Source organism: Perissodus microlepis, chromosome 22, assembly GCF_051167445.1.
Source record: "Perissodus microlepis isolate ML-2025 ecotype Zambia chromosome 22, ASM5116744v1, whole genome shotgun sequence".
NCBI lineage: Eukaryota > Metazoa > Chordata > Actinopteri > Cichliformes > Cichlidae > Perissodus > Perissodus microlepis.
This window is the reverse complement of record NC_140481.1, coordinates 33,717,685-33,732,449: the sequence shown is the minus strand read 5'-3', so window position 1 is coordinate 33,732,449 and position 14,765 is coordinate 33,717,685. Positions and strand designations below refer to the sequence as shown.

General features: G+C 48.4%; 2 protein-coding genes and 1 long non-coding RNA gene across 6 annotated transcripts in view; 1 reads left to right on the top strand and 2 right to left on the bottom strand.

Annotated features, from left to right (window-relative positions):
* Window positions 1–102: 102 nt before the first annotated feature.
* Window positions 103–11,555, bottom strand: gabpb2a (GA binding protein transcription factor subunit beta 2a). 3 transcript variants are annotated; one of them, XM_084918778.1, is made up of 8 exons: window positions 11,449–11,555; window positions 9,499–9,606; window positions 8,852–9,019; window positions 8,577–8,771; window positions 3,143–3,296; window positions 2,649–2,825; window positions 2,447–2,565; window positions 103–1,741 (listed from the first exon to the last, which is right to left on the bottom strand). In XM_084918778.1, the coding sequence occupies exons 2-8, from the start codon at window positions 9,604–9,606 to the stop codon at window positions 1,391–1,393; spliced, it is 1,272 nt and encodes a 423-aa protein (XP_084774904.1). In that variant the 5' UTR covers window positions 11,449–11,555; the 3' UTR covers window positions 103–1,390. The 3 variants fall into 3 exon arrangements, with proteins under 3 accessions (XP_084774904.1, XP_084774902.1, XP_084774903.1); XM_084918776.1 differs by lacking the exon at window positions 11,449–11,555 and adding an exon at window positions 10,161–11,183; XM_084918777.1 differs by lacking the exon at window positions 11,449–11,555 and adding an exon at window positions 10,641–11,174.
* LOC146363638 (uncharacterized) lies at window positions 11,113–11,901 on the top strand. Its single transcript, XR_014799183.1, has 2 exons — window positions 11,113–11,214; window positions 11,463–11,901. It is a non-coding gene; the product is annotated as an uncharacterized LOC146363638 (long non-coding RNA).
* Window positions 11,902–12,735: 834 nt separating this feature from the next.
* The window catches only part of mllt11 (MLLT11 transcription factor 7 cofactor), a 3,243-nt gene continuing 1,213 nt past the window's right edge, over window positions 12,736–14,765 (bottom strand). For both annotated transcript variants that reach the window (XM_084918803.1, XM_084918802.1), the window contains exon 3: window positions 12,736–13,274. In XM_084918803.1, the coding sequence (XP_084774929.1) occupies window positions 13,188–13,274 (87 nt within the window). In that variant the 3' untranslated portion in view covers window positions 12,736–13,187. The remainder of the gene's footprint in view (window positions 13,275–14,765) is intronic.

Genomic DNA, 14,765 nt, shown 5'->3' with positions numbered 1-14,765 from the left:
TTCATCCAGAATCAGGGACGCGTTGTTCATTCGCCTGTAAGCTACAGGACAGGAGCTAAACTAAAACAGGACATTTCCCTGAGGTCAGTAAACACCTCGCTGTTAGCTTATGAAACAAGCTTTTATTGAAAGGAAGAAGCGTTTACCTGAGATCACAGGTACACAGGCAGCCGCCATCATCATCATGAAGCATTAAGGTACAGTTTACAAAAATACAAATTTATATGTACACTGAAAAAGTCGACGTCACTGAGTGTATAAAAATGACTGAAGTTATACAGGTGAGTTCTCAGGTGGGCTTCTATAAGGGAGCAGGCTGGGCAGACATGAGCCTCGCAGAGGAGCACTCCTGCAGCCTCAGGTATGACATCGCCTGTCTCTGAAATGAAAAAGTGAGCGGTGGAGCAGTGCAGGTGAGGCACACTGTCCAGGATCAGGCAAGCTCAGCTATACTTGACACTTTTCACCTGGCAGGCCAATTAAGGTTTACATTTCCTGTCTAGAGTATCCTGGAATGAATTAGCGTTTAGCACTTCCTGTCAGGACAGGAAGTGAAAGATTCTAACAGGAAACACATTATTCACTGTGAAGCGTGAACAGAACAGCTGTTTGCTTAGGAGACAGCTGAGTGGTGGTGACCTTGAGGTGATGTGACCAGTGTCTGATGTTGGTGTAAAAATCAAAACATGTAAGTGTCCAAGCCAAAGTGGGAGGAGTTAAAAGAGCAAATTTAAGGACGGTTATGTAGATGAGTGTGAGATAGAGGAGGAGGATGGAGCAGGGCAGCGTCACACTGCTGATCATGTGACTTCAGCTTGCTCAATAGTCACCTGACCATAGCCCGCCCCTTTAGAAACCACCTGGAAACAACATCCTAATTAATGAACAGAGTCCATGATGGAGCTGGTTCAGCTCAGGTCAAAGGTCACAGGAAGACAGTAACGCTTCCTGCAGCTCATGAACACAAGGTCACATCGGAAGAACACAGCAGAGTCCGAGCATTCCTGGAAAACCGGCTCCTTTCACAGCACCCTCCGCTGGATGGTGAAGGGGGTAAAGCGGGTGTGAGTGGCAGGAATCAGTCCATACAAGGAACATTTGAAGAAGCTTCCTCTCCGCCAGCGCCGGGCAGAGGAAACACGTTAAAGCGGCATTCGGGGAACAAATGGCTGAGGGTAAACGAGGTCCCTCTTCCTCCTCAGGTCGTCAATGTCCTCCACGCGGCAGCCATTTTGGACCCTGCTGAAAAGAAGAAGTGAAAGGTTTCTAAACCGGGGAGTCTGGATGGCGCTGAGCCAAACTCCGCCCCCTGTTGAAGCATGTGTCACGCCAGGATCAGGTCTTTTCGTGGGCATGAGTACAGCGTGCAAATCCCGCCTGCTGCGCTCCGTTAGGAGCTCACCTCCGTCGCCTCTCCCCCTGCCTCCACCAGCGTCACTTGACCCTCCTCTCCCTCCATGATGATGCCCCCCTCCTGCAGCACCACCATCTCGCCCTCCTCCTCCACCACGCCGCCAGATCCCTCCTCCTCATCCTCCTCTCCTCCCACCACCTCCTCGGGGCTGGCAGCAGCGTTGGTGGCGCCAGCTGCCGTGTTTGCGGTGGCGGTGCCAGCCTGACTCTGGGCCATGGCCTCCAGCTTGATGCGGTACTCCTCCGCCTCCTGCTCCTTCCTCAGCAGCTGCTGTCGGTACTCCTGCGCCTTCCTGTTGGCCTCCTGCAGCTGCCTCTGCAACAGCTCCTGCAGGAAAACAAATAATCCTCATCGATCAGCACAAAACCATACAGACCAGCGCACCCCACCCAAACCACGGAGAGAAACCCATGTGGTGTGACGTGTGCACACGTATTGAATGCTGGTTTTAGACATTTGTAGCACCGAGGGGATTTCGAAAGAGGAAATTGTCAGATTCATGAAACTGGACTTCAGGTTTGGACATCACGCTCGAGGATCACGCCGTACGCATTTGCAACTCTTTTGGGGAAATTTCTCTCCAAACTAACCCACACTGTGAACCCACCCACAGCACCGGCTCACAAACGATCCCCGATTCAAATCGAATTCAATTACAGCGGGGCAACGACAACGGTCTAACTTCCTGTTGGGTTTGTGGCGTGGTTCCAAGAGGCACGGCCATGTTAACGGCGCTACAGAGCCATATTCAAAATAAAAGCATTGGATAAAAGCAACTTTAGATCCACACACAGTGCAGCTAGCACACATCATTCAGGCGAACACAGCTCTGCAGGTTTATACAAATCTGACACACACACACACACACACACACACACACACACACACGCTCAGGACTACAGAGGGTCATTGGCAGTGTGACATCATGTCAGGCCTGGGGTCAGTGTTGTTTTCTATACACTGTAAAACGCAGCTCACTGAAACTGAGCGGCGTTCAGAGGTCACTGATCACAGTGTGGAGGCGGCGCTCACCGTCTCTCCCGTGTTGTTGTGGTTGTTGGTCACCTCCAGCTTCCTCTTCCTGGAGGGCGGGGGCTGCGGCTCCTCCGTCACCACCTCCTCTGTCACGGTGTTGGCAGGCACGGCAAGCACTGGATAAGATAAAATAAAAATCAGGATGTAAATGGCCTCAGGACTTCCCGCCACTTCCTGTTCAAAGGCATCAGCATCATACTCTGCTGTCCATGCTGCATGGTGACGAAGAACGGCTGTGCCATCCCTCCTGTTGTCTGCAGGTTTCCGTGCTGGTCGGTTACTATGGTGATGACCCTCTGACCACCTTCGTTTACGACGGTGGCGTGCTGGATGTTGGAGTCAAGAGCGCTGGCAGCCATCGCTTCCTCAGAGTCTCCTGAAAAACAAACGGGGGTCGTTACAGCGATGCGGTCTGCGGCTTCTCATCGGTGTCGGGGACCACGGTACTGTTTGTGCAGCATTTCAAAAATGGCGTGAAGGAGGCGCTCTCGTGACTCGCCGAGTATTTCCACTGACCAGCCATTCGGTGGCAAGGAATCTGCTGACGTTGCATTTTTGGATTGCTTGGAACCCCGGTGTAGTAGGTGCTGAAAAATGACCAGGTGCTACCACCGTGTCAAGCTGTGACGTGCCGACCAAAGAGGTACTGATGGAAAAGGGCTGTGTGTGTGTGTGTGTGTGCGCGTATCTCACCTGCATTGGCCTTGTTGAGCAGCTCGGCCAGGTTGACCACGCCCCCCTGAATGGCAGGTATGCCCTGGATGATGAACTGTGGTTGGTTGGTGGTGCTGCTCGTCTCCACATTCATGCTCACCTGGTTCATATTCACCTGATTCTGCATGCCCTCCTACACACACACACACACACACACACACACACACACACACACACACACACACACACACACACACACACACACACAGTGAAGCTTTCATTAATTTAAAGGTGCCTTTTTCTGCGTTTCTACCTCCACAGAATCAACCAATCAGGAGGCTTCTGTTAGTAGCATTTTATTTATCCTCACTCTGGCACCATCAGGTGTGCGCAGGTGCTTTGTACTGAAAGGCAAAGACCCTACAATCATACAAAGTAACCCCACCCACTTCCTGTAAACACTGTACAAAGACACAGGAGAGACTTTTGGAACGCCCCCCATGTCCTTTTCTTCTGCCGGCTGTGGGTGTTGGGATAGGTTAGGATCCAGGCTGCTATGATTCCTGTTTCCTGTTATGAGGGGAGATGTTATCAGAACGTGTGTGATTGTATGATCACCTTGGTCACCTATAGCATGTCAGAGTTTCTGGCTTCGATCCTAAGCCCGTTGGTCGGCAGCTCTGAACACCTGAACATCCAGAAATGTTGAGAGATTATGGAGGCAGATGAAACCATGGTCTCATTCCATGTTACATCTCTCTTCACTTGCATCCCAGTCACTGAAGTGTTGGAGGTAGTTCGTAATAGAGCAGGGCGATATGGCCAAAAATATTTATCACAATATATATTTGAAAATTTGCGATAACAATATAACTGACGATATAATTGACAAAACAAACCCATCCATTTATTTTCACTTAAACAAGCAGCTGTTGTTTTGTGCATTAAAGCTATATAAACATTTAACAGTGCAAATGCAAATGTAATGTAATAACATAATGTAATAAATTCTGTTTTCATGGATGCCTGGATGTTAAACTTCATAGTTACACTTGGTAAAACAGCAACGCTGATCGTTTTATTAAAGATGAAAGAATTTGGACAGTTATCAACCACTTCAGCCCCACGCCCCTGGTACCGGGGGCAAAAAGGAGGAGATCACGTTTAATTGGTTATAACACGGGGTGAGAAATATAAGTCCAGACATGTGTGGTGTCCACAGAAACCTCTGAATCTCAGCTAAAATGTCATATAAACCATTTCTACAACCACCAAACACATCGAAAACAAGCCATGATTAAACGAGCAGTTATGTAAATGCGCAGAAGTCCGCTAAACAAACAAAACCGAACCGGAAATTCTCCAGACTTCATGTAACCGGCTAAAGACAGGCTGGTTAGCTTCCAGAGCTATCACTGACTCCACACACCAAGCTTCACCACGATCAGACCAAAATTCACTGAATGAGCCGCAAAAGAAAACCACAAAAACACACAGCGGCGCAAATACGCCAAGACAGAGATTGGCTTACCCTCCGGATTTCCTCCGTTATTTTCGCCGTTAGCCACGTGATTATCAGAAGTTACCACGCCTACCTAGCCGCATCAGAGCCGTTTTCCGTCAACAACCTCCATTTCAGACCCACCTACAGACACGTGACTGGACAGAAGCCACATGCAGCAAATTTGGGCCCACGTGGATTTTGGCATTGCAACGTCTGTTTTTGATATACCTTTATTAGTCCCACAAGGGGAAATTTCATAAGGCTGCCGACCTATTGCACGCAATGGCGGCGCCATCTTACCCTCCGACCATACATACATTACACAAACATCACACGGGGAAGACAGGTCAGAGAGGTATAACAATGGAAAATGCACCACATGAGGAAAGATAAGGAGAAAAAAATAACTCCCCCCAGACTGAGCTCCAACAGGGAGATCAGTCTGAGAACAGAAAAAACACCTCTGCACATGAAAAAACTCTTAATATACCAAAGAAACACCTGACAAGCAGCAGGGGGGGTAAAGGGTGAGAGACAGCCGATTTAGACAGCACATCCGGGCCTGCAGCCTGGTCTCCTTGATCCACCGTCAGCATCGGAGGGGAATAAGCGTCGAAGGCGTTTGGAAAGGGAGGGGGGATGAGTGTGTGCATATCAGTGTATATGTGTGTGTGTGTGCGTGTCCAGAGTTCAGCTGAGACAGTGTCCTTCGCCCTGCCAGGCTAAGTAAACAGTCTTCCAGCCAACCCAGGTGGCCTTGCATGGAGTGGGAAGGAACAGACTAAACACAGTCGTTATCAGGGTGTTGTTGTTCAGCTCCAGCCTTGCAGCTGGCGCCGAGAGGGTCTCCACATGAGTGATGGTGGTTTTTACTTTAGTGCGAACAACTCATATGAATTTCAAAGCAGTTCTACAGTCCAACACTGGTCTCTCACTCTCCCGTTGGAGAGCCGCGAGCTTCGCCATACTTGCGTTCTGTGATGTTGTCATTCTTGTGCTCAGGGAGCCGATTTCTGAGAACTCACGGCAGTGTGCCTCCCCGAGATGTTATTCCGAGCGAGCCCTTCCGAGATGTAATAAAGTCTGCAGTCAGAGATCTTATTCCGAGTATTCACAGCAGCCGTAGCCTCTCCAAGATCTTATCCGTGCTGCACTCAATGAGCCCATTTTGAGAAACTCACGCCTCGTCCCATCGTTCCAATCCCAGCGGGCAGCCTTGTGGAGGTTTGAACAGCCGGTTCCGCTTCCTTAATTCTTCGATAAGTCAGGGCCAAGCCAGCTCCGATCCGCCAGAACCCTGTTACCATGGTTCCGAATAGGTAGATATCTTCAGCACTCCGGCTCACCCGAGCCCAAACTTCTCATTGAGAAAGGGTGTCAATTGCATTTAGGGACCAGTTGATCCAATCCATAATTCCTCTTTTAGCTTTTAGAGAACAGACTGTGAGAGACTGTTCCAGGGAAAAGTAATACAAAAAACACGAGACTAGACAAGGACACAAGAGGCTAAGCAGGGAAGCTAAGGGAGAGGAGGAGGAGGAGAGTGCGACCGCCTTCGTCAAGAGCAAGAGCAGTTTGGTTGAAGTGACGTGAACGTGGCATCGTTACTTTGATTCTATTGGCTAAAACGATTAAAAAGAGGTGTCAATCATGCAAATTGACCAAAAGAAACCAAAGTTACAGCCCCTCTGAGTTTAAAGGGCCAGAGACCAATTAAACGCTTCATGCGCACGGCAGAAAAGGGCCATTACCTTGTAAAGGTGTGGTTAATTCTTCATATTTTTAAAAAAGAATTTTTAGGCTTGTTAATAAAAGTAATTAATTTCTGCTCTTTAATACCTAAAAAATTCAACTGGCATGTGTCCAATTGTGTGCCAAAAATGGACATTTTTGTACAACGTCTGGACATTCATGTATTGACAGGGCTGTAGTTTTTCACTGTTTCACTTTAGAAACTTAAATCTTTGCACAGATGATGTTTATATGTTGGTTACTGAAATTCTGGAACCAAATGTGATCTGAGGCATATTTTTAAAAGGGTTATATGCTAAAAATTAAAAAAAATAAATAAGGCAAGGATAAAATCTACTTACTTTTTCTGTGTTCCAGTCTCAGTAACTTTGACACAGTAATATCTGCTTCAATATTTACACCTCTGATGAAATCTCACAAGTGTTAGCTTTATTTTGATACCAAGATTGTAAGCACAGAGTTTGTAATTGCAGAGAAATAATCAATTAAATTTGGGCATTGCATTTTCGAGCAGGAAGCTCAGAAACCCCCTTGGGGCTTAAGAGGTTAACTCCCAGTGATGCTGCAGTGTTCGTTTGACTTTGGGACCTGAAGCTGACGGAGGTTTGGACCCAGATTACTCCCTGATTTAAGAGCACCTTCGTCCGACAAATATAGCAATAACGACAGCCCGCTTGCATGTTCTACAAAAAAAAAAAAAAAAGTGCTTTGTTGTGTATCTGGCAGACAAACACCAAACCAGTTCCACATCACTGAAGTTGCAGCATTTTTACAAACCAATTCTGGTTCATCTGTTTCACTCAACAAGCCGCTTTCCCCCTTCTCATTCTCTGTTGCTGCCATGCTTTTTCCACCATGTGCGTATTATAAACAACGGCACTGCGCGTGCATGTTTTACCCGTATTCTATCACAATATTTTACTTTGTTATCATTGCCTAACATTGTACCGGTATTACCGTGAACGGTGTAATATGGCCCAGCCCTAGTTCGTAAGAGATTACAGGATAACCCCAACCTCAGCAACAGGACCACTCTCAGCATCGACTACCTGTGTTTGAACTGTGTCTTCATTTCATGCGTTTCAGAAGTGGAGAAGAGGGCTTTGCTATCCTACCCTGGAACACGACCGAGCCATTGGTTCAGGTATGTGGATGACACCTGGGTGAAAATCAAATCTCAGGACGTTCCACAATTCATGGATCACATTAACTCGGTGGACCGACGCATCAAATTCACCAGGGAGGATATGAACAGTGGCAGGTTAGCCTTCTTAGACTGTGAGATTTCCATCAGTAATGGGGGACATCTAAAAGCTGACGCACAACCGCTGCCCAAGCGAAAACCTGTAGTGATGCCCGTACGTGTCAGGAGTATCGGAGCAGCTGAGACACATTTTTTCTAAACAAAAATTGGCCCACCCCAAGGACCTGACAGCCCATTGTTCCTTCAGTGGTGCTAGTTTTAGTCATTGTGCAAAGTCCAGTTTATAAGGTTGGAAACCTGCAGTCAGCTGAGACTGAAGAAGTCACCTGGATGACGACGAAGGGTCCAGATAATTTACAGCAAAGCTTGTCATTAAAGCAGGATTTCACAGCAGCAACAAACTGAACTCAGCTTATTTTTCACAGCAGTGTGCACACACAGCGGCTCTCTGCAGTAAACAACAAGTGAAACAAAGATAAGTGTGTTAGTCTGTGGGATTATTCACTGAGTGTTTGTGCTACTGAAGCACAGTAACGCGAGTGCTGTCATCACTCGAGCTGCTCTCAGCTGACTGACGGTGTCACGGACGTGAAACGGCTGTAAATAGATTCTATCAGAGACTGCAGCACACGATAAACTCTCAGCAGCTCACTGCACCAGACGGAAAATGTTGTTATAATGAACATTTATCCATTGTTCCAGTCTGCTGCTATGAATTATGGGATAGCGTTTTCTGCTCCCCATTCATAAAGAACACTCCAGTGTCTCCTCTGCTAAAGGAGGCAATAAAGGAAGCATTAAAGATCCTTTCCTCAGACAGCACTGATTACGGCCTCCCGGCAACAAACATTCCTAAACAAAACAACTCAGGCGAAATGTCTGCCTCACCTGATCTCCGGGCAGCCTGAAAGTCTCTGTTATCGACCTCGCTGCAGAGTGCGAGCACACCTGTGACCGTTCTGTCACACTGAAACCTCAATGTTCTGCTTCTCCTTGTCGAGGCGTCGACTCACCTGCAGCAGCAGCATCAGCTCTGTGTTCTGGATGTCCATGGCGATGTCGAATGGCGTCTTGTCGAATTTGCTGAGCGCGTGTACGTCAGCGCCGTGCTTGATGAGCGTTTCAGCCACGCTGTGGTGCCCATGCTGTGCTGCCCAGTGCAGCGCCGTCATCTTCAGCATGTCTTTGGCGTTGATGTCAGCGCCGTTCTAAAAGGGAGGTCCACATATGTCAAAGATCACAGCGCTTAGAGCACACAGAGCCTTCCAATGAAGACAAGCCGTCTTACCCGGACCAGCAGCTCCACGATGACCGTGTGTCCCTCGGCGGCAGCCATATGCAGCGGGGTGCGGTCCACTTTGGTGCGGGCGTCTCTGCTGACACCGGCCCTCAGCAGGACGTCGGCAGTGGAGTAATGGCCGTGCTGAGCGGCCAGGTGGAGCGGGGACGTCCCAAGCTGAAGGTGAGTGAGAAGGAGCCAGAACAGGTGAGCTCAGGTGCAGCTTTCTATCTCAGAGTCTCAGAAACAACTCTTTTTCAAGGTTCAAGTTCCATCCTTCCATCCACTCACTTCCGCGTATCCTGTTCAGGGGCGCTGGAGCCTATCCCAGCTATCTTAGGGTGAGAGGCGGGGTACACCCTGGACAGGTCGCCATTCTGTTGCAGGGCTAACACATAGACACAGGCAACCACTCGCATTCACACCTAACTTTAACCTAACCCACTAACAAGTCTTTGGACTGTGGGAGGACGCCGGAGTACCCGGCGAGAACCCACGCAATCACGGGGAGAACACGCAAACTCCACACAGAAAGACCCCGGCCTGATGGTGGAACTGAACTCTTGCTGTGAGGCAACAGTGCTAACCACTGTGCCGCCTGCTGACGTTCCCATCCCATTATTAGTGCTATTTAAAAAAAGCATGCAGAGTCTCACCCAGTCAGTGGTGAACGGCGCCCCGTTGGCCATCAAATTTCGAACTTCGTCATCCTGACCTTTCCGGGCTGCCTCCAGCAGCCGCTTCCCCAAATCGACCAGCGACATCTGCAGAAAGGGATCGATACAGCTGATCAATTCTCCCAATCAGTAACTTCAGGCATCCTCAAACAGCCAATGAAAGCTGCAGTGTCCATCCTTTATTTGCAGGGTGTTTTTTTATGACCAACAAAAACCTTTATTTCAACATTTCTTAAAAACACTGTTTAACTTCTCTCAGCCTGTCTGATTAAACAGCTCCTTCAAACGTACCAGCTCGCTTATCTGAAGCTAACAGTTAGGTGTCTATTATCGGACACACACGGTTCATCTGCGCCTGCTCCGTCGGCAAGGCTCAAGTTTAAGTTGCCCGCTTATGTTTTAAGAGCAGAAATGTAAAAAGTGTTTTTGCTAACATCTAGTCATGTGCAGTGGGTTAGCTCCTCTTTAAAAGACACAAAACAAAAACCTGTGTGTGTCGGATAACGGGTCCGTAGCTGAGGGTTTAGCACGGCAGGGCTACAGAAACCTGCTAAAGTGCACCAGGGGGCTGACTGAACCCCCCCAGGCCCGCTGTGAGCGGGTTGTGGAGGCTCACACCCGACCGAATGCTTTTATTTTACCAGAACGTGCCCCAGGCCGTGTCCGATAATGGAAATCGGGTAGTCACACCGCTCTCGTGATTGCGAAACAGCAGAGAGGGACGAGATTTCCCTCCACGGCCGAGGAGCCATTTTAGGCGCCTTGACGGGCAGAAAAAGTCCGCCATGAGCTGCGTCGCCCCGCACAGCCTGTCCGTGCTCTTCTTCGCCACCCGCACCGCCGCCACGGTCACAGCAACACCGACAGGAAACCGTTTGATATTAAGTTGTTGGTTTTCCGGGGGAAGTCACACAGAAATTTCCTATTTTACACGCGGAGAAAAAACTACTTCCACATCCGGTTAGTTGGTGTTGTCGGAGCGCGCGCAGTCATACCGCTCACCGGAGCCTCGTGCGGAAAGGTTGACTCCGGCGCGCGCAATTCCACCTTCGTGCGGAGGACGCGAGCCGGAGCACGCGGGCGGCTGTGGTCTCGCGTCGGCCGACGAAGGGAGTACTTACCGGCTCCAGGTTTGTGGGGCCGCGCTACTCCTCGCTGCTAACGTTAGCGGCTCGATGCTAGCCGCCCCACCGTGGGCGTCTGCGGGAGCTTTGTGCTTGTTTTGCGATCCGTGCTACGGAAGAATGGGTGCAGTCAGGCGTACACTTCAAGACTAGAATCGCACCAGAACATGAATGCCGAACACTAAGAGAGCTTGGCCCGTCCGACTCTAGCGAGTCTGTTTACGGAGAAAAGTTAGCGAGACGCGGCCGGATGGTACGGGTGTAACCTTCAAAATAAGAGCCTTTACAGCGGTCCAGTGATTTAAATGTTTTTGTAAAACTGTAAACCGTCATCACCGCACTCCTCTGTCAGCGTTAGGACTATTAACAGGGATTGTTCAGATTAATGTTATTTAGTATTTGTGAATTAAATATGTTTCCTGAAAATTCTGAGTAAAGATCTTAAAGTGCATTTCAATCATTTGATAGCCCTCAATAACAACATTCAGCCAACTGGCTTTGGAAATGAAGAAAACCAGACATTATTGTCATGAAGATATCTGCCAAAAGTCCGTTTTTGACGAAAATGCAGGTAAAATTCATATTACAACTAATGTAAATTTATTGTATTTTCCCCTCGGCTAATTGATAGCAAATAAACTACTGATTAACGGTGAAAGTGTACCTGAAATCCACAGTTGGACCGTACACTATTTTATGTTGAAAGTCTTGAAAGGAAGTGTGGTCCTCTGTAAAGCTTATAGCTCTGTTAGCCGTTAGCCTGCGCGCATGTAAGCTGGAACAAGTTAAAATAAAGCTGCTTTACCTTCTTATCTCAAGGTTCTCGCGATCGTACGCCTCCTGGCGTGGATGGGATCCGGAAAGGTGCGCTTACCTGCTCAGAAAACCTTCACAAACAGGTATTTTTTAAAAAATGTTTAATGTGCTACAAAGATGGCGGCCCCGCGACACCGGAGGTGGAAGCCGGAGAGTGTTAACCTGCCAGGGGGCGGGCTCTGTGCCGGCGGAGGCGAAGAGATCTGAGGTCAGTTTGAAGAACAGAGTGTGCGTCAGAGGGCTGTGATGCAGTGACCGAGGCTGACCGCTGATCAGCCAACAGCAGAGGCTGATTCCCGCCTGCGCAGCAAAGAAGAGTACGACATGTTGGGAGTAGTAGAAGAAGAGTCCTGCGTTTTGTTTTCTGGAATTTCACATTTAAATATGTATAAATTAAATTCTTAAATTATTCATAAATCTCCAATAAAAAAAAGAAAACTGATAGTCTGTTTGACGTGTTTCGATTATTTAAAGGGATAATGGGGTTTTGTGAGCTGTCACGTTGGACAGGACAGATGTGTGCGTTTTCTCTGAGATGATCTATGACCCCAGGTGATCATAGAAGAAGAAAATTATCTTGATGCATTATTAACCTGAGAGGAATCAGACCAATAAGGGACTGATGTTTGGAGACGTGATTGGTCAAATAAATGCGTGTCAGCCGGGTTTTGATCTGAAAGAGCTTAAACCTCCACTTTCGATGTTCAGGTGTGAAACATAAGAAAGTACTTCTTCTAATCAGGTAACAGCACAGACCTGCTGATGGCTCAGGTGCGTGGGCAGCTCTGCTAAATCCTGCAGCAGAGATCACAGAGAAGCACACCTGGGTTTCCTGTCAGTTGCACCTGTAGCGTCTCCGGACCAATCAAACGCTGTTTAACAGGTGCAGGGAGGTTTGAAGCTCTGAGGCACATGATAGAAATCAAGTTTCTTCTTCTGTGATATTCGACTCTTAACCATAATCCACCACCAGGCGCCGGGCACAAGAAGAAAGAGGTTCTGGTCAGAGGATCATTTTTCAGGAGCTGCTGATCAAATGTATTGATTATCCGAGTCATTCTGTAATCATCAGCAGGTGATGAGGTAATCACTCAGGTGTGTGCTGTGAACGTTACTCAGTGATGTCACAGAGGTGTTTCTGACCCTGAAGCTGAACACGAATTTATTCGTCGTGTATGACGAGGTTTACTCCATAGTCACTGTAATTCACAGACATGGCCAGTTAATGATCATGTGACTTTATTAGTTTTACTGTAATAAAAGCCAAACTTACGAGTAACTGTGGACTTTTTTATTGTTGTTGGCAGGAGTGCGAGGTTTGATTACAGCTACACAAATAAATAAATAAATAATAAACAGGGCAGACTGTGAGGTTAACCTGAACAGCTGTAACAAAAGAAAAAAGGCACAGATGAAACAGAACAAAGTGATCTTCACAGGCGTCTGTTCAAAAACCGGAAAATTAAAAGGCCTTGTCACACCAGTCACATCATCTCCTTCAGTTCTGCAGGTGAACCTCACCTGTGAGGGTGACGCAGTTCTTCAAACATCAGCTGCTCCATCACAAGTCAAATTTATTTTACCAAACGATAATCAAAGGGTTCAAAGTGCACCACACTTCCTGTTTCCACCCAGGAAGAAAACTGGAAGTGTGGTGCACCTAACGTGCTGTCCTGCAGACCCTGCATCTTTGCTTCAGTGCGGTCTGAGGTCAGAGGTTAGCTGGCTTCACAGCAGCAGGTCAGCGAGCAGGGCGTCCACAGCGGCAATCGGAGCTCTCCAGTAATTAAAGGAGGAGAACTCTGACAGCTCCCTCTGCAGGAGACACAGGGAATGACACATTTCAGTTAACAACAGGTCTCTGTACAGCGCAGCCCAAGGGCAACATCCAAGAGGGGAGTAAACTCTACATGCAGAAAGGCTAACTTACATCTATGTCAGATCCTGAGAGCAGGGCTCAATGGTGTAACTTCATGTGTGAAGTTTTAAAAACAGCGCCCCCTCCAGTCAGTACGGAGCCTGCCATTAACTAGTGACGGGATCGATACCTCAGAGCAGGGGTGGCCAACTCCAGGCCTCGAGAGCCGGCATTCTGCAGGTTTTAGACCTCACCCTGGGTCAACACACCTGAATCACATGATTAGTTCATTACCAGGCCTCTGGAGAACTTCGAGACATGCTGAGGAGGTCATTTAGCCATTTGAATCAGCTGTGTTGGATCAAGGACACATCTAAAACCTAAAGGACACCGGCTCTCGAGGCCTGGAGTTGCCCACCCCTGCCTCAGAGGAAAATAAGGACAGTGAAGCTAAACATCAGTGTGAGGGGATCACTGTAGTGCTGCAGCAGTCAGTTCATGTTAAACCAGGATCTCCTGTCCACTTTACTGTCTGTGTCTGTAGCAGGAAGTGGCTGTTGTGCTAAAATCCAGCTGTTAGCTGTGATGTTGGGATTTGTGGAGGAGAGCCTGAGTCACGTGGAGTCAGAAACTCTGCAATCAGAGCTATTTTATGCAATAAAATAAATAAAATAATCTGTTTTTACCCAAACACTCTTTATCCAAAGAGTTTACTACATACATAACTACATCACACCACTTTCGTACCATCAGCACGTCTGCAGGGAAAACAGCTTCCTCACGCCATCTGACTGACTGCATTACTTCAGATTAGCAGTGAGGAAAAGTGAAGCCCGCGTGTAAGTGAAGGACGTGGAGATTTGTTTCCTGTGGACATGATGTCAGGTTTCCACTCTGCTTGTGTCTGTGGTGTGACACGCGTGCAGTAACCGTGATGTTGGAAACTGTGGCTGTGTGGGGCAAAGAGAGAACAATTTATTGTTGGCTCGGTTCACCCAGCCTGGAGAGGAAAGTCTGGAGTGTGGACTCGAGCTTGTCGGTCTGGTGAACCCCGAGTCACCTGATATGTGTAGTGTCTCATGTCCTCTGGAAATAGCCAATCGAAGCACTCACAGCACCACCCACAGGAACTGTACACTAAATCTACATGCAGGTGCAGATAAAGCAGCTGAAGCTGCAGCTGGAGCTGGAGCTGCAGCTGCAGCTGGAGCTGGAGCTGGAGCTGGAGCTGCAGCTGGAGCTGGAGCTGGAGCTGCAGCTGGAGCTGGAGCTGGAGCTGGAGCTGGAGCTGCAGCTGGAGCTGGAGCTGCAGCTGGAGCTGGAGCTGGAGCTGCAGCTGGAGCTGGAGCTGGAGCTGGAGCTGGAGCTGCAGCTGGAGCTGGAGCTGGAGCTGCAGCTGGAGCTGGAGCTGGAGCTGCAGCTGGTCGGCGGGGAAGCGTCTTCATAAG